This window comes from Triticum dicoccoides, chromosome 5B (genome assembly GCF_002162155.2).
Source record: "Triticum dicoccoides isolate Atlit2015 ecotype Zavitan chromosome 5B, WEW_v2.0, whole genome shotgun sequence".
In the NCBI taxonomy this organism is placed as follows: domain Eukaryota; kingdom Viridiplantae; phylum Streptophyta; class Magnoliopsida; order Poales; family Poaceae; genus Triticum; species Triticum dicoccoides.
In genome coordinates this window covers 162,774,842-162,795,684 of record NC_041389.1, presented here as the reverse complement: position 1 = coordinate 162,795,684, position 20,843 = coordinate 162,774,842, and the positions used below count along the sequence as shown (strand labels likewise).

At 49.1% G+C, this 20,843-nt stretch overlaps 2 protein-coding genes across 2 annotated transcripts; both read right to left on the bottom strand.

Annotated features, from left to right (window-relative positions):
• Window positions 1–243: 243 nt before the first annotated feature.
• On the bottom strand, window positions 244–10,030 carry LOC119307976 (translocase of chloroplast 90, chloroplastic-like). Its single transcript, XM_037584071.1, has 3 exons — window positions 9,872–10,030; window positions 9,623–9,744; window positions 244–2,713 (listed from the first exon to the last, which is right to left on the bottom strand). The coding sequence occupies exons 2-3, from the start codon at window positions 9,735–9,737 to the stop codon at window positions 468–470; spliced, it is 2,361 nt and encodes a 786-aa protein (XP_037439968.1). The 5' UTR covers window positions 9,738–9,744; window positions 9,872–10,030; the 3' UTR covers window positions 244–467.
• A 4,231-nt stretch (window positions 10,031–14,261) lies between these two features.
• LOC119309268 (early nodulin-like protein 1) lies at window positions 14,262–14,932 on the bottom strand. The gene is made up of 2 exons (XM_037585300.1): window positions 14,859–14,932; window positions 14,262–14,740 (listed from the first exon to the last, which is right to left on the bottom strand). Exons 1-2 carry the CDS (start codon window positions 14,930–14,932, stop codon window positions 14,335–14,337), a joined length of 480 nt encoding a protein of 159 aa, XP_037441197.1. The 3' UTR covers window positions 14,262–14,334.
• Window positions 14,933–20,843: the final 5,911 nt, after the last annotated feature.

Sequence of the window (20,843 nt, the reverse complement as noted above, 5' to 3'; positions counted from 1 at the left end):
ACTCCGGTGATGAACTATCGTGGCACGAACTTTAAATTTCAAATATGCAGTATAGTTGTGTTCACAAAAAAAATATGCAGTATGGTTTAGCAGATCTATTCTGCCATGCCTTCCACGGTACCGCAAATTCGTTTTACAGGATCCCTTGAACAAAATTTGCTGTACAACATTTTACATGATCTGCTAGAGTTGCTCTTGCGCGGGGGCTAAGCACTTGAGTATCTTGTGCTACTTTTGCGGTTGTTTTCTTGCAAATTCCTCTTATTAATCAATAAAAATGGAAGTCTTTTGCCTTGTTTCAAAATAAAAAGAAAATAAAATAAAATCAGACATAGATTTAGGAAATCTGTACAATTAGGAACCCCACATTAGCGGCGGGTACAGTAGCTTGACCAGGTACGACTCCCAACTGCTGAACGTTTACATCATGAAATGGCTGTCTGCTCTTCCGTCTATCTGTTCACTTATTACTCATCTAAGTCGGTGTCAACCTGTTGGTGGCCTTTGCCAGTCGGCAGCAATCTTCTCCTTAGCAAGAACTGGACCAGTGATACGGCCACGACCAGAGCTATTTCCACATGGTCTGACGTGCTGATCTTGACACAGAGCCGGCCTAGATTTCTGCTGTTTACGTTTGCGCTGACCGATAATTTTGACCCACGGCCCACTCGTAAGACAGACTGAAGATTCGCCCCGAATACAGTCTCTTTCTCGAACGACAGAGCAGTGGCCGCCATGCTGGTGCTCCCTTCTCTCACAGGGTAGTCTTTCCCCCTTACTGTTACTTCCAGGCCACCTCCATCTGCCACTTGTCCACCACCAACCATCCTCCCGGCATTGGCTACCAAGTGGACTCGTTTCCCAATGGTGATGGAGTCTTCTAATTTGGCCCCAGAAAAATACTTTGACCCGAATTTAGTAACAGAAATACCTCCTCCGGTGGTGTTCCAAGGCAGATTTTGGAACCGGGCATCCCCATGAACAGTAAAAACCAAATCCTTACTAGCTGTTTGCATATCCATGCCCCCCATCAATGAGTAGCGCCTTTGATCACTATAGCTTACTGAACAATCCGACTGGATATACATGTCTTCTTTGTCCTTCCTCATCTGTCCAGCAATAGATGTTGATATGTTCTTTTTTAAGTCATGACATGATTGAAAATTGATACCATCGAACCCAATATCATGGTCCCATCCTTGGGGATCCAAAACTGGACTAAACAACTGATCATTAGTTATAATGTGACGGTAGCGGTGTGCTGGATAATCAGAGTCAAAACTTAATGGGATTTCCATATCTGATATGTGCACAACTGGGGATGTGGTCTCTTCATAATCATCAGCAACTGCAGATGATGCTTCGCTGTTTTGAGCTTCAGCAAGCTTTTGACTCCGGATTCCCTCCTTCCACTGCTGTTTGAGGTATGAAGTCTCACGGTAGTCCAGTTCATCAAGATATGCAGTTCTCTGTTCTTTGGTCAACTTTTCATATTCAGATCTTTTTAGAACACGGAAAGGTGGTAGCTGATCATATTCATCCTCCTCATCTGATAGCTCAGTCATCTCATTGTCAACACCCTCAGAACTCAATGACGCAGAAGGTTTAAGGAGTGACGAAAGAAGATTAGGGAGTGAAGGCAGCCTGGCATTTGCTTGTGACAGCAGAAAACTATTTTCGAACTTTAGTAAGGAATTTGCTTCTGCTAACAACTTGGTCGCCCCACACAGCAAAAGAAGTTCTGATACCCATACCTGCCCATTTGGCAAAACTCTTTCACCCCTGGTGTTCCGTCTGCACATTGGATGATTGTCAACCAGAACAATAGGGTTCTCCAGCTGTGTGTTAGAAGCTGCTAGCTGGATATGACGCTCCACGACATTCTTACAGTAACGGGTGTACGCGTCATATTCCAAAGGATGACCATCTGGTCCTTCAGGAGGAGATGAGGAACAGTGAGTCATTACAAGGACAGTGTTGAACCATATCGAAGAACCCAAGGTATCAGTTATAAGCTTCAGCAGAGGGTAGTCACTGCATCTGCTATTAATATGGTCAAGCCGCTCAAAGTACAGGACGATATCAGGCGGGTTTCTTTTAATGAAACGCTTGACAGCATGCAAAATCTTCCTGTTCCTCCGTTGGCTATGGTAATGAGGTACCAGACCAGGTGTGTCGATAACTGTAACTCTTACTCCTTTGATATTTCCATGAACCCTCTTTATCCTACTAGTACCAGGAACAAGTGCATTAGTAGCAACCTTTGTTTCATCAAACATGGAGTTTATTGTGGCGCTCTTTCCCACACCAGTCTTTCCCAGAAGAAGAATTCGCAAGGGGAGGTCCAAATCAGGTCCACCGGGTGCTTCTTGTTCTGCTGCTATAACTCTGGCTTTGTTGATAGCAAGGTTAGTTCTCTTCGCATCTGATTCACCAGCCTTGATCAAGTTGGCAAGCTGCAGTCTGTACAGTACCTGTGCAACTACATTGGTACTGGGAGGCACTCCAGTCCTGTGTACCAGCCGCAAAAACTTAATTTGAAGTGCCTCAACTTGCTTTAGTGGATCTGACTTGTTGTGATCATGATCTGGCTGAAGAAGACCAGAGGAAACAGCATCCTGTGGGTTGGATGTGACGACCTCTAGTGCACGGCTATCATTGGAAGGAAATCTGTTGGCGGATACGGTTTCTACAAACTCACTTTGTGTTGTACCTGAAACAAGAAATCCACCAATTTACCTTAACATTTAACAGGAGGATGGCTTTATAACAAATTGTTGTCAGGAAATGTCTCCATGTGACGGAATAAAAAATAAAACAACAATTAGCAATAGGACCTTAAGCTATGCAAATGAAATCAAGATAGACCGCACACTAAAGGGATATCACAACTGCAATAACAGCAAGTGAACATCGCCAAGTCCTATAACTTTACATCAGGAACATAGGGCTCCCACTCCGCTCCGCTCTTAGCGCTCCCGCTCCGCTCTAAGCCCTCCACCGTGCGTCACTCCGACGCCAGCGTCCACCCTCCCGCCGCCCGCCACTCCGGCGACGGTGGCCACCCCTCTCTCGCTCTCCCCCGACTAGGCCATGGCTGAGAGCCCGCTCTCCATCACCTCCTCTTTCCTGCACAGGGAGCACCCCGTTGTCTCTGGTCTGGGACTTTCCTCGGCCTCGGAGAAGTCGGCTGCGGCTGCTGCGCAGGAGGCGGCGCAGGCGCCGGCGCCGGAGGTGGAGTCCTGCCGGCGGCTAATTCCCTGGAAGGAAGCCCCCCCACCGAGGAAGACCCTGCGGAAGCACAGGCGCGGCATTGGGCAGCCAAAGGTGGCGCCGCGCCCTCCCTCCCCGGTCTGCAAAGAGATCTCGCCGGAGATGCGCGACAAATGCTTCCGGTGCCCGGAGAAGGGGCACTTCCGGCGGGACTGTACCAATGACGTCGTCTGCATTCGTTGTGGGTTGTCGGGTCACAAGGGCGCGTGCAGCCCCTCTTCTGAAGACGAGCTCAGGCGGGAGGCGGCGGCCAAGGTGGCTTGCCGCTCAGTTTCTGCTGGGGGCCGGGACGTTGCAAAGGCCTCGGACTCGGCGGCGGCTCGGCACAGGCCGGTCGTGGCCCGGCAACCTCCTCCACCCCCTCCGCCGCCTCCCTTGGCGGCGAGGCCAATCTGGCCGTTGCTGTCAGCCCCCAGGCTGCAAATTCGGGATGATCTGGAGATGGAGCCCTCGGAGCTCTGTGTCGTCAGCCGCTCAGCCGCCATGGCTGACCTGGAGCGGCGCCTTCAGCATGCCATGGTCGCATATGTGGGCGGCGCCAGGCGAGATGTGTCACCGCGGTTCGTGCTCGACGCGCTGGAGACGGAGATGGGCATCTCTGCAGAGTGGGTCTCGGTCCACCCCTGCAGGCCAGAGGATTTCTTGGTGGTATTCGCGAGGCAAGATCACCGTAACAGGCTAGGGCAGAGCCCGGCTGTGGAGCATCATGGAGTCCGGCTATTCTTCCGCCAATGGAACAGACAATCGCAGGCAGTTCATGCGGTGATGAGGTACAAGGTTCAACTTGAGATTGAAGGTATTCCTCCGCACGCTTGGGACCGCAGCGTCGTGGAGGACTTGCTGGGCTCTGCTTGCGTCATCAACTTGGTGGCACCGGAGACGAGTTCACGCTCCAACCTTTCATCTTTCCAGCTGTCGGCTTGGGCAGCGGACCCGAAATCTATTCTGACTCGTCGGTGGCTTGCAGTGCCGGAGCCTGCAGAGCACGTTTTCAAGCCGCAGATGCTGCAATACAAGATTCTCATTCACCTGGATTCAGTGACAGACTACTCCGGCGCTGGCGAGCCCTTCTTCCTTGGTGGCTCTTCGGACAATGGACAAAGTGGCTTGCCGGACGACGATGAGATGGAGAGAGGCCGTGGGATCACCACCAGGCACTGGCAGCGGCAGTTTGGGGGTGAGGGACACCCGCAGTGGCGGCGTTCAGGAGCATGGGCAGGGCCGTGGTGGCGAACGGCAGTTCGCCGGCGGCGAGGGGCAGCCAGGGACGCCCCAGGACTGGAGGCTCCCACCAATGAATGCCGACAAAGCAAAAAGCATTGAGAGGCCCACGCAGAGTTCAGGATAGGCTGACGGTTCGACAGTCTGCTTTTGACCATATCGCCACGACAGCCAGTCCACGCGCGGCAACTGGAAGTTTGAATCGCCCAAGCGCCAACTCGACGGCTCAGCAGGTGGAGCGCGCACCCGCCATGCAAGACTTGCGAGAGGGACGACAGGCTAGGGGGCCCCTTGCTGGATCCGAGCCATCATTGGTGGGGATTCGCGAGACCAGGACAGCTGCGGCAGGGCTAGATATGGATGAGGACATGACTTCGAGGCCAGCCACGGAGGGGACGCAACTGTTGGTGGTGGATCCCGCCCCGCAACCCACTGCGGATCTTTTCTGTGCAGTTCAGGCTTCGGCTGTGGTGGGGCAAGAGGAGGTGCCCAAGGGCCGCAGGGAAGGGCCGTCAAGTCGGCCCGCAGAGGATCCAGCCTTGGTTTCTATTTCGGCGGTGGAGACGGACAAGAGGGGCCCATCGGCGGCGTATGATACTGTGGATTCTCGAGTGGAGGCTGCCATCATGGAACCCAAATACCCACTGTCGATCCCGAGGGAGATCACGATGGAGACCAACGCAGCTTCCAAAGATGGGGACAGCAAGGGACACGTGCCGGCCCAGAGTTCGCCGCTGCTGGTGGAGGTTAATCCAGATGCTGATCGCGACATGCAAATCGTCCAAGCTGCATGCAACCCAGGTATGACCCCCCAAGAAGCAGCTGCATATGAGAAGATGAAGTGGTTTTGCTCCAACCTGGTCAAGAAGCTAGCCCCACCGCTCCTCAAAGAAGTTCAGACGACCACGCTCAGGCCAGAGATGAAGCCCTATACCCCTTGCCGCATGACTAGAGCTACCAAACGTGCGCCATCGACACAAAAAGGAAAGGCCTCCCCGGCTGAAAACGTCTTAATGCGGGCGCTAGGATTGGCCCCGGAAAACTTGGAAGTGGACCATGCAACCATAGAGGAGCTCAACGTGCTATTTGATTCACCGTTGAGAGAGCAGCACGTGAGGATCATCGCAGCCCTCTTCGGCAAGGAGATGCCAGCGAGGAGGGACCTCTTGGAGCAGTCGTCGGGGATCGAGGCGCATTGAGTGCTTGGTTGGAGGCGGGAGATCGATATGCTTTATGGATCTCAACCGCAAGTGTTGTGCTGGAACATTCGAGGCCTGAACGATCCAGCAAAGAAGGCGGTGCGGGAATTTGTGACATCGATGCATGTGAACATGGTGTGCTTACAAGAAACCAAATTAGATGTAATTGACCGTTTCTGTGTTATACAATGTTTGGGGCCGTCGTTTGATGCCTTTGCGTATTTGCCTGCGTTGGAAACTAGAGAGGGGGTACTCCTTGCTTGGGACACCACGGTCATGGAGATAGATAGCATACAGCTGGACACCAATTTTCTCACAGGGATGGTACACAGGAAGGACGGGGCCAAATGGTGGATCTCGGTTGTTTATGGCCCTCAAGGAGATGAGCTCAAAACAAATTTCCTAGAGGAACTGAGAGTTACAAGGGCAGGCTGTTTTGGACCGTGGATGGTTCTTGGGGACTTTTAACATGATCCTTCGAGCTTCGAAAAAGAATAACACTAATCTGAACAGAGCGATGCTGCGCAAGTTCAAGGACTTTGTGGACGACCATGAACTCAAAGAGTTATAAATGCATGGTAGCAACTTCACCTGAACGAACGAGCGAGACGAACCGGTTATGACCGAAATTGATAGAATTCTGGTTTCGTGGATTGGGAGCTGCACTTCGCTGACTGTTTGCTCCAGGCTCTATCGACGAACGTGTCGGATCACGCGCCACTTCTACCCTCCACCTCTGCGACGTTCTGCCCCAAAAAGAGGTTTAGATTCGAGCTTTTTTGGACTAAGCTTGATGGCTCTTGGACGTGGTGGGACGCTTGGGTTTGCGATGGGAACATCACAGATCCCTTCAAACGGCTGGATGAACTGTTGCGGAGCACGGCATGTGCACTCCAAGCATGGGGTCAAAGGAAGGTGGGCAACATCAAGATACAGATGACAGTGGCCAACTACGTTATCCTTCGGCTTGATAGAGCTCAGGAGCATCAAGGGTTGACTATCGAGGAGGTCTAGCTTAGGAGGACGCTGAAGTTGGCCCTGCTGGGCCTAGCCTCGCTCCAGCGTACTATAGAAAGGCAGCGGTCACGGTTAAGATGGATTAAAGAGGGTGACGCGAACACCAAGTTGTTTCAACTTGTGGCGAACGGAAGGCGCTCAAAAAACTTTATCCCGCGTATAAGCTTTGGAAATGACATTATTACCGATCAAGCTCGTAAGGAAGAGGTGTTCACCGAGGCTTACAAGCAACTACTGGGCAAGGCTAACTCGAGGGAGGCCACCCTGGACCCTGGATTTCCTTGGTGTTCAAGCATGTGACCTCCACGAACTGGAGGAAATATTCACGAAGGATGAGGTGTGGAACACGATAAAGGAAATGTCGTCGGACCGAGCGCCAGGACTAGGTGGGTTCATTGGCGCCTTCTATCAGCGTGCTTGGCCGATCATTAAGCAAGATCTCATGGCGGTTATGCTGAAGCTGTACATCGGAGATGGTCATGGCTTTGGGAAGCTCAATCGTGCACACATCGTGCTGATTCCTAAGAAGCCGGACGCGGTGGAAGTGGGAGACTTCCGACCGATTAGTTTGACACGCAGTGCGGCCAAAGTCTTTGCTAAGATGCTTGCTAACAAAGCGAGGAAACAGATGAAAGAAGTGGTTGTGACTAACCAGACCGCTTTCATCAAGACTAGGAGCTTACATGACAATTTCTTGCTAGTCAGACAAGTCGCACGGAAGATACACAATCGCAGGGAAGTTGGGCTCTTCCTTAAGCTCGACATATCGCAAGCGTTCGACTCATTATCATGGCCGTTTCTATTTGAGGTTTTGCAGGCTAAAGGATTTGGAAGAAAATGGATTGAATGGATCTCCATCCTACTGAAAACGGCAACTACGCGTGTGTTGGTAAATGGAGTGCCAGGGGAAGCGTTTGCGCATGCGTGTGGGATGGGGCAGGGCAACCCTATATCGCCACTTCTTTTCGTAATCACCATGGACGTGCTAACTTTGATGATCACAAAGGCGACGAACGAGAACGTGGTCAGCTCATTCCATGGCATTAAGGTTGTGCAGAGGATATCTATTTACGCTGATGATGTTGCTCTCTTCATCAGGCCTTCGGTGGCTGGGCCTACATTTGTTCGCTGGGCACTGCAAGCTTTCGGGGAAGCGTTAGGTCTCCGAGTTAACTACAGCAAATCTTCGGCTATTCTGATCCGTGGAAACGATCTGGACAAGGATAGGGTGGCCAACATGCTTCAGTGCGATATGACGGACTTTCCATGTAAGTACCTTGGCCTACAGTTGGCGATCAAGCAGCTTACAAGGAATGACTGGCAGTCGATGCTTGATCGCGCGAAGAAAGTGGTCCCGGCATGGCAGAGAGGCCTGATCACGAGGCCAGGAGGGGACTCATTCTTGTGAAATCGATCATGTCGGCGAGGCCTATACACCATTTCCTGGTGATGGATGCGCCACTATGGGTGTATGAGGACCTTAACAAGTGGATGAGAGCCTTCTTTTGGACGGCCAAAGATAAGGCAAATGGAGGGCAATGTTTGGTGGCCTGGAACAACATATGCAAGCCGGTGGGCTATGGTGGCCTGGGGGTCAAGAATTTGCAAATCCAAGCCCTCGCTCTGCGGGTTAGGTGGGAATGGTTAAGAAGAGTAGACCCAGAGGGACCCTGGCAAGGAATCCTCCTGTTTGTGGACAAGGAGGCGAGACAGGTGTTTGACAGCTTGGTAAAGATCAAGGTCGGGAATGGCACGAGGGTCCTGTTTTGGCGTGACAGATGGATTCATGGCTTTGCGGCCTCCAATATTGCCCCGTTGGTGGTCAGCGCGGTGGAAAAGCGTACAAGGAACAGACGGACCATCCAGCAGGCCCTCGCAGGAGCGACATGGCTGTTGGACGTGCAGGGAGAGTTGTCCTTCACAGCCCACATTCAACTACTGCACTTGCAACGAGCGATCACCACAGTCCAGCGAGATCCGATCGTCGATGATGATTTCACTTGGCCTTGTCACGTGTCGGGGTCCTACACTGCTCAGTCGGTCTATGATAGACTATGCCTAGGCTTACAGAGAGTACCCTTTGCCACTTGCATCTGGCGCAATTGGGCCCCTCTAAGTGTAAGATCCATACTTGGCTGACAGTGCAACATAGAATCTGGACTTCCGATCGCCGAGCTAGGCATGAGCTACAGGATGCACCTTCTGCATGCTATACTTGCCTTCAGGACGAGGATAACGCAGAGCACATTCACATACAATGTAGCTACGCGAGAGAAATATGGCATCGTTGCTTAACGGACCTCAACATTACCGTGCAACGACCCGACAGGGATGATACTTTTCTGGAGTGGTGGCTTCGGGCCAGGGAGAGTTTTCACGGTGCAGACAATAGAGGTTTCGACACTTTAGCCACGGCAATGGCTTGGGCACTCTGGGAGCAAAGGAATGCTAGAGTGTTCAATCGTGCAGATCAAGTCAAGACGGTGGCACAACTGCACAGGCACATCTTCAACGAGATCAAGGAATGGAAAGAAGCTGGTATGGGTGTTGGTGTACTCCACAGATTTGTGAGAGAGTAGCCTTAGTCTCTAGGTGTTGGTGTAGGTTGTATCCTTGTGGGGATGTTCTTATCCTGCACAAGTTCTTGTAAATGTCTTTCTGCCTTCTATAAAAGTAAGGTATGCCTTTGGCATACTCTCGAAAAAAAACATCAGGAACATATATTAGGACAGAGAAACTGGAACTAACCAACGATGAATCAACGTTGCATTCAAGCAGTAACAAGAAATAGGCCTAATTCCATTAAATCATTGTAAACAAGGCTAAAAATCACTAGCAATTCGATACGACCGGACAGGAACCCTTAGCTAGCACGCTGAATATATATGCGGTAAACCAAGCAAGGAGAGTACCTTCCCCGTCGCCCTGGGAGGCGCCGGCGCCGGACCCGGAGATGGCGAACGGCCTCGCCGACAGCAGCGACGACCCGAGCCGGTATGAGATCCAGTCCCTGAAGTTCATCATCATCCTTCACCTGCACAGAGGTGGCAGCAACCAAATCAGCGATGTTTTCTCCGCCAACTCGCAACAGAAAAGCCCAATCGGATTGACCAAGGAAAAAGTTCGCAATGGGACGCTTGGAGGGATTCGGTCGACGGTACCTGGTGGGTCGGCGCCCACGGCCGGAGGCTTTCGCGTTCTCGAGATGAGGCGATAGATGTCGTTGCTGGAGATGTGCTTTCTTTTTCTTAATATATAATTTGTATTTTTTTGGGGTTTCTGTTCTCGTGTGGCAGCCGAAAGAGAGGACGGAGAGGAGAGTGGCTCGGCCGTCCAACCGGACAGGGTCCTCAGGGGCGAACGCCCAACCGCAACGCAGCACGGACCGTGGTAGGTGACGCGGTCGACTCATCTTAAAAAGTGCCTGACTTTCTCTAGCTTTGACATTTTGTCGAACACAGCACGGACGGCCGCCGCCAGCGTTGACGACGAGCATAGGCACAACAACTTCTCCACCAATCGGGCCGGAGAGAGCTTCTGGTGGCCAGCGACGTGCGCAAGGAGGACCGGCGCCGCCTCACTCCGCCGTGGAGGTGCACGAGAGAGCAACAAGAGGGCGTCGCACGCACCCGCCGCGCCCACCCCGCCCGCGCCAGCGCGCCCTTGCCGCCCGAGAACACACACCGGCGCGCCGTGGCCAGGTGAGCATGACCTCGGTGTCCCCGAGCCCCTCTGATGTAGGGTGGAACCCTAGATGCCCGATCTTTCACGATTGGAGGGGATCCTACCAAGAACACAAAGAACACGAGTGGGGAAACGAGGGAAGCACAAGAAAAAACACTCAACCAACAAGAATATGGTCACACATATGTTAGATCCTCAAAACACAAAGAGATACATGATCCGAATCCAACAAGGGACGATACATAGGGTAACCGGTTCTTCTCCGTGAGGAGGTCTTGAGTTCTTCCCGTTAAGGCTCTTGAATCCAAGTGGAATCTTCTTCGAAGAGGCACGGTCTCTCTTGAAGGAGCAGACCCGGATGGATGAGCGAGGCTCTATCTCACATATGAGCTATCACAACACTAACCCTAGAAAGAGGGCGGAGGAGGAGTATATATAGTCTAGGGGGCGAAGGGGTACATGGGCTCGGCCCTTTACAATGTGTGCAGACAGGGGTGGCCGGCCCCCCGGGTGTCGGGCCGGATGTCCATCTTCATGTGCATCCTCGGGAGGGTTCTCTTGGTACCTAATCATGCACAACATTCCGGACTTAGGTAGTAGCCATGTCTCGAGAGGATCGAATGAGATATCACTAAGGAAAGAAGTCACCTCGGTCTCGAGAGCTCTAGCTCGTGCTCGTGTCATGGGTCCTCTTGGCGCTTGGTGAGACGATGGTAGGTCCATGGGGATGACCGTAGGATGCTCCGCATCATCTCCCCTCCCTTGGGAAAGATTCGACCTCGGATCGAAATCCTCATCATCATGGTACGGGGAGAGATCGTTGACGTTGAAGATGTCGCTCACGGAGTACTTGTCGCGTGGAATGTCGATCTTGTAGGCGTTGTTGTTGTAGCGTTCAAGCACCTTGAAGGGTCCATCGGCTCGTGGTAGAAGTTTGGGCTTGCGTTCGTTGCGGAAGCGCTCCTTACGAAGGTGTGGCCACACAAGATCTCCGATGTTGAATATCATTGGTTACTTGTTGATGTTGAGCTTGGTCGCGAGTCGTTGTACTTGGCGCTCGATGGTGTGCCTTGTATCTTCATGCATCTTCTTGAGGTAGTTCATTCGGGCACTTGCCAGTGGTCGAATGTCTTGCGCGGTTGTAGGCGTACTCGGCGATGGGTAGACACTCCTCCCACTCCTTGGTGTTCCTCTTGATCATCACGTGTAGTAGAGTGGAGAGTGTTCGGTTTGTCACCTCCGTTTGGTCGTCGGTTTGGGGATGGTATGCCGAAGAGAACAAGAGCTTGATTCCGAGCTTGGCGCATAGAGTCTTCCAAAAGTAACTCAACAACTTGACATCGCGGTCCGAGACAATCGTCTTGGGCACTCCATGCAGGTGCAAGATTTCCCTACAAAAGATATTTGCAATATGTGAAGCATCGTCTATCTTGTTGCATGGGATAAAATGAGCCATTTTAGAGAATCGGTCCACAACAACAAACACAAAATCCTTTCCATTTTGAGTTCTAGGCAAACCAAGTACAAAATCCATGCTAATGTCTTCCCAAGGTTGATAAGGAATAGCAAGAGGCATGTAAAGACCATGGGATTGAGCTTTTGACTTAGCTTTACGACATGTAGAGCATCAGTTGGTGGAGTGTGAGACATTGCGGAACATCTTGGGCCAAAAGTAGTTCTTGGAGAGCATGGCGAATGTCTTGTCGCGTCCAAAGTGTCCCATGAATCTGCCTCCATGAGCCTCTTGCAAAAGGAGCAAACAAAGAGAAGACTCGGGAATCCAAAGTTTGTTAGCTCTCATAATATAATCATCCTTGATGTAATATTGTTCCCAAGATGTATACATCAAACACTTTGCATAAGGAATAGCAAAACTAGGATCATGCACATACAAGTCTTTTATGTGCTCAAAACCAATGACATTCAATTCAAGATTAGTGACAAGCGTGCATATGCGGGAAAGGGCATCTGCCACTACATTTTCCTTACCCTTGATGTACTTGATGATATAAGGAAATAACTCAATGAATTCACTCCATTTAGCGTGACGCTTGTCAACTTAGTTTGTCCTTTTAAGTACTTAAGCGTTTCATGATCGGTATGAATGATAAATTCATGAGGGCGAAGATAATGTTCACATTCACGCAAAACTCGTACTAAAGCATATAGCTCTTTGTCATAGATGGGTAATTGAGTTGCGCTCCGGAAAGTTTCTCACTAAAGTATGCTATGGGGCGCTTCTCTTGCGTTAACACACCTCCTATGCCATTACCACCATCATCACAATAAATCTCAAAAGGTTTGTCAAAGTTGGGTAATGCAAGCACGGGAGCATGAGTAAGCAAATTCTTAAGCTCATTAAATGCGGTATCTTGAGATGGTCGCCAAACAAAAGGCGCATTTTTCTTACTCAAAGAATGTAAAGGTGAAGCAATGGTGCTAAAATCCTTCACAAAGCGACGATAGAAACCGGCTAAACCAAGAAAACTACGCACTTGTTGCAAGTTGGTTGGTTGGGGCCAGGTTTTAATAGCATTGATCTTAAATTCATCTACATGAACACCCTTAGAAGACACAACAAAACCCAAGAAAACAAGCTTATTAACACCAAAAAGGCATTTATCCATGTTAGCATAAAGGCGCTCTTTCCTAAGGGTTTGCAACACGGTTCTAAGATGGGTGACATGATCCTTGAGGGATTTGCTAAAGACAAGAATATCATCAAAATAGACCACAACAAATACACCAATATAGGGACGAAGAACAAAATGCATGACTCACATGAAAGTACCGGGTGCTTCGGATAAACCCATTAGCATAACAAGCCATTCATATAAGCCAAATTTGGTCTTAAATGCGGTTTTCCATTCATCACCTTCTTGGATGCGTATTTGATATTAGCCACTCTTAAGATCAATTTTAGAGAAAATGGCGGCTCCGCTAAGCTCATAAAGCATATCACTACTAGAAAAAGGGCTATAGATGGGATTGACACTAATGGCGCACCAGACAAGCGGTGCGCCATTAGTATATATTAATGGCGCACCACCTTCTGATATGCCATTAGAGTTGAAACTACTAATGGCGCACCTGGCCCAAGGTGCGCCATTAGTATCAATTTTTTTTTGAACTAGTGCGCCTGTCCAAACATACTAATGGCGCATCCAGACACAGTGCGCCATTACTAGTTGTAACTAGTAATGGCGCACCTGTTGGAAAGTGCGCCACTAATGTTGTTTTTTTATTATATTTTTTATTCCTTTTTTTGCAAAACTACTAATGGCACACTGTTTCACCGTGCGCCATTACTAGTTTTAACTAGTAATGGCACACTAGTACGAGATGCGCCATTGCTATCTACACGTATGGCGCACGCCTACCAGTGCGCCATTGCTATCACCCCTTATCCCCTCCCTCTAGTCACGTTCTCTCCCCTCCCCCTTCCTCCTGACACACCCACCCACCTCCCTCGACTTCGATCTAGATCGGGAAGCCCCGGCCGCCCGCCTATTCCTCTCCCTCCCGACCACGGCGAGCCCCCTTCCCCCTCACTCACACCAGATCCAGGGCATGGAGCCGTGGTGAGCTCCTTCCCCAACCCTCCTCATCGGATCCAGAGGAGAGCTGGTGACCACGTCCTCTGGCGAGGGCGTTGCTCCGGGGTGTGGAGGCCGCCGAGCTGCAGGAGGAGGAGCTCCCCGCCACCCCAAGGCCCCAGATCCAGCCGCCACCCCAAGGCCCCAGACCCAGCCGCCACGGCCATAGCCGGGCTTCCAGATCCTCGTCTAGCTTCCCGATTATGCGGTCCTTCGACGGGCCGCTGGAGGCTGACCTCCACAGCATGCAGGAATTGGAGCAGGTTCGAACCGATGTGCCGCTCTGATTCGATTATTGCCACAGGTTGGCCGCTCCGAGGCTATGATTCTGTTTCTTACAAGTATCATCGCAGCTTGAACTTCTGGCCCTTGCGGCAGCGCCCCGGGGCGGCGCTGCTGAAGTAGGCCCGCCCGGGCTTGGTGAGGTTGAAGACGGAGTTGCCGTCCTCCAGCTTGAGCAGCGGGTCGGACACGTCGCAGGCGGCGAAGGCCTTGGCGGTGAGCTGCACGGCACTGTCCTGGCTGGGTGGGTAGAGGAAGAAGAGGGCGTCGCCGAGCTTGACGGGGACGGACTTGGCCCACCGCACATACACGTCCGGCTTGCTGGACGGCGGCACCCCCCACGCGTCCAGCCCGCCCACCTTGTACTGAGCGGCGGCGCACCCGTCCATGGAGGTCATGGAGATGCACAGAAGCAGCGCCAGAGCCGCTAGGGTCGCCATTCCCACCGGCGCCGCCAAGTTGAGCGCTCTGTATCATTGTCTCCTGCGCGCATCCGTCCACTTCTTCGTTTCCCAGGTGAGCTAAGTAACACCCGCTCCCTCCCTGCCGTTTCTCGCGTGCTCTCATTTAGCTAGGAGTCACCTACATCATGCCATCTGAATCTTGGGTTCTGAACTTCTGATCCAAGTTTCCCTGAGCAACATGAACGGCATATAACATCTGAATCTTGGGCTGTCAGGTTGTATAATTCTGGCGTTCTTCACCTCTCGCTTACAACCAAGTAAATTTTGACAACAAATTCACTTCTGCACTCTGCACTAGTAGAGTATACTGGATAGGGATGAATAAAGTCACTGCAGTCTTGAGCTTATTATAACTTGTCAGTTCAGACTTCAGACAGAACCCGGGTCTAGCTTTAGCCTGAAACTTGGTGAAATACCAACAACTTCACAATCATATGTGTCACCAACCAAGTTTACCAGCTACCAATTCTCTATGGTGAGCTGGAAAAAAAAACACTCCACAGAACTCGTATATTCTGGTCTTCTTTACCTTCCTATTTCAACCAAGTACTAGATGAGCCGATTGAAGCCTTGCTCATTGATCAAAATCGCAGCTTTTGGCCCAGCTGGGTCTGTACAAGAGCAAGGAGGAGGCCTCCAGGCAAGAAGAGGTGCTGGGGAAGCTTGACAAGGTGGTTGTTTCCTCCTGCCATATGCAAGTTGGCGTTACCTTTCGGTAATTTATCGTCTGGTGAACAATATGCATGTTTGAAATGCAGATTGTGAAAGAGTGGGTTAAGGAGTTGGCTATTCAGAGAGGCCAAGTCAACGCAAATGTCGTGCTTTTCACCTTCGGGTCATACCATCTAGGGGTAATGTACATGCTTTGCGTTGCTTATTTTGGAATCAGCGCTGTTCTAGAGAATAGGTAACATATTTGAGCATGTATTTGTTTAGCTGCACTAAAAGAGGCTTCCGGTTAGTAACTTAATATTACCAAACAGAGTATTAGTGTTCTTTAGAGATAAATACACCAGGATATGGAAATGCCACACACCCTTAATTTGATTCTTAACAACTGTTGAATTGTATGCCAACTGGCTCAACTGCATTTGGCTGAACTATTCCTGTTTTCCGTCTATGTTGCTGCTTGTGTTCTAGTACTTTTTTCGGATAGTCTGTTTTCAGTTCTCGCAGTGATAGATATAGAGCACCGCGTTGATTGGTGAACATCATAGACTCTGGAATCAGTCCTGCTTTAAAGGGTATTTTACATATCACAACATATGTTTGTTTAGCTGCATTAAAGAACAGGCTTCGACTTAGTAAGTAACCCTTTTTTTTTGCTGATACTTGTTTGAGATTGCTTGCTGGTGAGTTAGTAACTTAGTATAACCACAATACCACAAAGAGTATGTGCTCCTTAGAAGAAGAAAAAAGGACACCATCGTATGGGAATGCTAAACACATCGTATGGCCACTTCTAAAGCATATGAGCTCAAATGCATCAGCTAAATTATTCATTTTTTCTATGTTGTTGCATAGAATTGGGTGTTCTCCTTTTTCTTATACTTGAGCATGTTTATGTTTGCCCTACTCATGAATTGTTAGTTCTTTCAATTCTAGCCCTCCTATCTTTAATTCCTGGCTGCTGGACTACCTGCAGGACAACAAGTTCATCTGCGGCAACTATCACTGTGAGCAGTCCGTCTGCAACGCGCTCCGCAGCGTCTTCGCCGGTCACAACGAGATCCTCAACGTCTGCAAGTAAGTCGTCGGCCATCTGTTTCCTGATGAATTTTCTTTCTAGCTCAATGTGATCGGATCTGACTAGTACGTTCAGATTTGCTCTTGTTTTCTTCTCAAATAGTACTAGTAGTCTATATTCCAGCTGTGCGACCACTTGAACCGATGAGAATTCTTTAAGCCTACCTATAGCCACTTGAACATATGTCTATCTCAGATCTGCTCATCTAAAAAATCCAAGTGGAGTAGTATACTGGTAGTATAGTATAATAATATTATCAAAAGGTAAACGCCCTGATTACTTAGCTCTGTGAGATAAATACTCGTCGAAAGTGGGCTCCTATCAAAATTCATTTCCATTATAATCTTACTCATACAATATTCACACCATGTAATTCTGGAAATATATGCTCATATCTAGTTCTGCATAAAAAATGACAGTATTGACATGTTATAAATAGTTTGTTTGTGTTTCTGTTTATTTTGTTCCATTTTGCAGGGATAAAGTGAAGAAAAAGAAGAAAAGATTAGAAGATTAGTTTTAGGATTTTCTTTTATTTCCTTGCAATTTTCCTTTTATTGGAAATTGTAAAGACATTGTAATATTCTTATTATAATAAAAATTATGATTCTATTTCATTTTTTGTTTTTAAATTATTTTTCCTTATAGGTTGTTTTCTGTAAATTTAGATTTTTTTTGTTTTCCAAATACATTACTAGTGGCGCATTAAGCCCTTATTAGTGGCGCACCTTCCTTTATTACTAGTGGCGCACCTGTAAGGTTATTAGTGGCGCACCTGGAGGGAATACTAGTGGAGCACCGAATGGTATACTAATGGCGCACCACATGGTGCGCCATTAGTATCTGGTATACTAATGGCGCATCAGTGGTGCGCCATTAGTAAAATATACTAATGGCGTGGCACTAATGGCGCACCACTAATGCGCCATTAATGGCTAAATTAGGTGCGCCATTAGTAGGCCTTTTCCTAGTAGTGTATCATCTAAGCGTGGAATATGGTAACGATATCTAACGGTGATAGCATTGATGGGACGGCAATCGGAAACCATGCGATAAGTACCGTCTTTCTTTGGAACAAGTATTACCAAAACGGCACAAGGGCTTAAGCTTTCATGTACTTGACCGTTGTCGATGAGTTGTTGTACTTGCTGTTGGATCTCCTTAGTTTCATCGGGGTTGACGCGGTAGGGAGATTTGTTAGGTAGAGGTGCTCTGGGGATGAGGTCGATTCGGTGCTCAATGCCTCGTAGTGAAGGTAGAACCGAAGGTAGCTCATCGGGGAAAACATCTTGGAATTCCTGCAAAAGAGAAGACAACACTAAAGTTAGATCATGAGAGGTGTTAGTTTTTGGTGCCTCATCCTTGCACACAAGGACATAGTACATAACACTTGATGGGTTCTCACACACTTCTCTCATCTCACTTTTGGTGGCAAATAGGACTAAGTTCTTCTTGTCGCTCATCGTGGAGGCACTCGATTTTGGCTTGTGGCGCTCACTCTCGTTTGGGTGGGTCACTCTCTCACTCTTTTCTCCGGGATGGGTGGCCTGCTTGTCGGCGATCACTTGACTTGGAGACATAGGTCGCAACACATACTCCTTTCCTTTCAGCTTGAAGCTATAATGATTGGTACGCCCGTTGTGGATGACGCCACGGTCAAATTGCCATGGTCGACCAAAAAGGAGGTGGCAAATAGACATCCGAACGACATCACACTCCAAAGTGTCTTCATATGCTCCAATTTTGAAGGAGACTTTGACCGTATGCTCAACTTGTATAGTGCCGGAATCGCTTAGCCATTGGACCTTGTAGGGGTGCGGGTGCTTCATCTTGACCAATTGGAGCTTGGAGCATAGTTCTTCACTTGCCAAGTTGTGACAACTCCCTCCATCAATGATGGCCTTGATGGACCTTCCATTGATGCCGACCTTGATGTGGAAGATGTGACATCTTTGGTCTTCGTCTTGTTGATGTTGAAGAGTCAAGACTTTGGAGACAACGAGAGCGGGGCTCGAATCCTCATCACAAAAGACTTGATCATCTTCATCTTTGTTCACGCGTTGATTCATGGCCACTTGCTCAAGGGCTTCCATTCCCTCTTCACTCATGGAGTCATAGGTTCCGTCGTCGTTGAGGATCATGGTGCGCTTGTTGGTACACTCAAAGGACTTGTGGCCTCGGCCGCCGCAAGTGGAACACTTGATGGAACTTGTCTTGACGGTCTCATCGGTTGGAGTAGATGATGAAGCGCGCGGCTTGAAGTTGCTTGTAGTAGGAGGACGACTTGAGGTTACTGAAGTTTTCTTGTAACTCGACTTGTCGCCGTTGCTTGTAGATGGCTTGGTTGAGGTAGAAGTTGTTGGAGTCGTTGAAGCTTGGTTGTTGGAGAAGCCATGGCTCTTGGACTAGTACTTGGCGTACTTGAAGTCATCTTGCACTTTACGTTCCGCTTTGGTAGCTTGATGCACGAGCTCAATGAGGTTGGAGTAGGGTTGGAAGTCGGCAATCTTCTTGATGGGATGATTGAGGCCATTCAAGTAACGGACCATAGTTTGCTCATCATCTTCCATGACATTGGCTCTTATCATGGCAATCTCCATTTCCTTGTAGTATTCTTCAACGCTCTTTGTTCCTTGCTTGAGGAGTTGGAGTTTCTTGAAGAGATCGCGGTTGTAGTAGGTTGGCACAAAGCGTGCACACATGACATCTTTCATTTCCTCCCATGTGGTGATTGGGGGTTCACCTCTTGCTTCTCGGCATTCAAGGACTTGTTCCCACCATATGAGCACATAGTCTTGGAACTCAAGGGATGCCATACAAATCTTGTTCTCTTCCTCATAGTTGTGAAAACGAAAGATTTTCTTGACCTTCAATGCCCATGATAGGTACTCTTCGGGATCATTGCTTCTATGGAACTTGGGCATGGTGAACTTGAGCTTGCCATAGTATTGCTCCTCATTGTGTTGGGTTCGAGGGTGATGATGATGCCCTTGACGTAGAGGATTATCAACCTCATGTTGCTCTTGGCATGGAGGATTTCCATTTTCGTCTTGTTCTTGATGAACTTGAGGTTGTGGAGGAGCTTGTCGAGCTTGTGGAGGAGCTTGAGGAACTTGACGATTCACTCTTGCTTGGTAGTTTCGCTCTTGAATTTCTTCGCGAAGTGCTTCCTCTTGATTGCGCCTATCTCGGTTGTGGTTGGCAATGGCTCGACTTGATTCTCGAAGGGTACGTTGCGCCTCAAGAGCTTGTGCTTCACGTAGTCGTTGTTCTTGACGTTCAGCCTCGGCGTCTTGTTCATCTTGATGTTATCATGTTCGCTCTTCCTCTTGGAGACGTTGATGTTGCCTTTCTTGTGCTTGTGCAAGAGGGACTTGTTTTTGTAGATGATGATGTGCTTTCTCATTGAATTTCTCTTATGGATGATTGTTGTGTAGAGGATTGTAAGATGCTTGACGGTCTTGACGCGCGACTCAACGTAGAGTGTTTGATGTTGGTGTACTTGAGCCGGAGAAGGTGTCATCGGTGTGTCGACTCGAACGGCTCTGTCTTGAGTAGGAAGAAGTGGAAGAATGGCCGTTCACCAACAAGGCACGAATCTCGTCCATTCTTGCATCGTTCTCTTGTTTGTGAGCGTCGAGCTTGTTGTCGAAGTAGTCTCTTGTTCGTTGCTCTGAGAGTCACAAGTCGGTGGCGAGATTGTCGATGCGGTCGCTCATTGCTTGTTGTTCTTGATGCAAAGCTCATTGTGCACCGAAGAGGTGGCTCTTGGTGACATATGATGACATGTCGTCGTGTTGCTCGATGAAGAGTGGGTTGGTAGAAGAACTTGGCCTATCCATCATTCCAAGCAAATATGTGAGTGGGAGAAAGAGAAGAACTTATACCAAATGTACCTTGACCAATGTTGATGATGGATCAATGATCGCTCAAATGTGGAACAAGGAAATAGCACAATTGGTACCAATTCTTGTTGGTTCTCACACCTACACAAGTAAAAGCTTAATGGTGGAGCTCGGTTAGGATGGTGGCACAAAAATTGATGCAATTGTTAGTGAGCTTCAATAATGTTGGAAAAGATTCACAAATTTTCAAATGCAACAAGTAGACCAATAAAAAGATATGGTACACGGAAACACACACGCAAATAGACAAGTGGGGTCGTGCAATCAAGGGATGAGCAAAAATGTGAAGACCACGAAAATGCTCTTGTGGCACAACACTAGAGAGACGCTAGCACGATTGCACAATAGGCGGATACGGAACTTATGCACAACCTACTAGGAAAAAATGCAACGACTTCTATCCCAAGTATGCTATATGTATGGTATTCCGATGGTATGATCTAAGATGATCGAGT

Excerpts from the sequence above, each read along its gene's own strand:
- LOC119307976 (XM_037584071.1), bottom strand. The coding sequence starts at position 9,737 with ATGATGATGAACTTCAGGGACTGGATCTCATACCGGCTCGGGTCGTCG. Across the intron at positions 2,714-9,622 it reads CTCCCAGGGCGACGGGGAAG|GTACAACACAAAGTGAGTTT; the intron begins GTACTCTCCTTG and ends TTCTTGTTTCAG.
- LOC119309268 (XM_037585300.1), bottom strand. The coding sequence starts at position 14,932 with ATGTTATATGCCGTTCATGTTGCTCAGGGAAACTTGGATCAGAAGTTC. Across the intron at positions 14,741-14,858 it reads CAAGATTCAGATGGCATGAT|AGCGCTCAACTTGGCGGCGC; the intron begins GTAGGTGACTCC and ends ACAATGATACAG.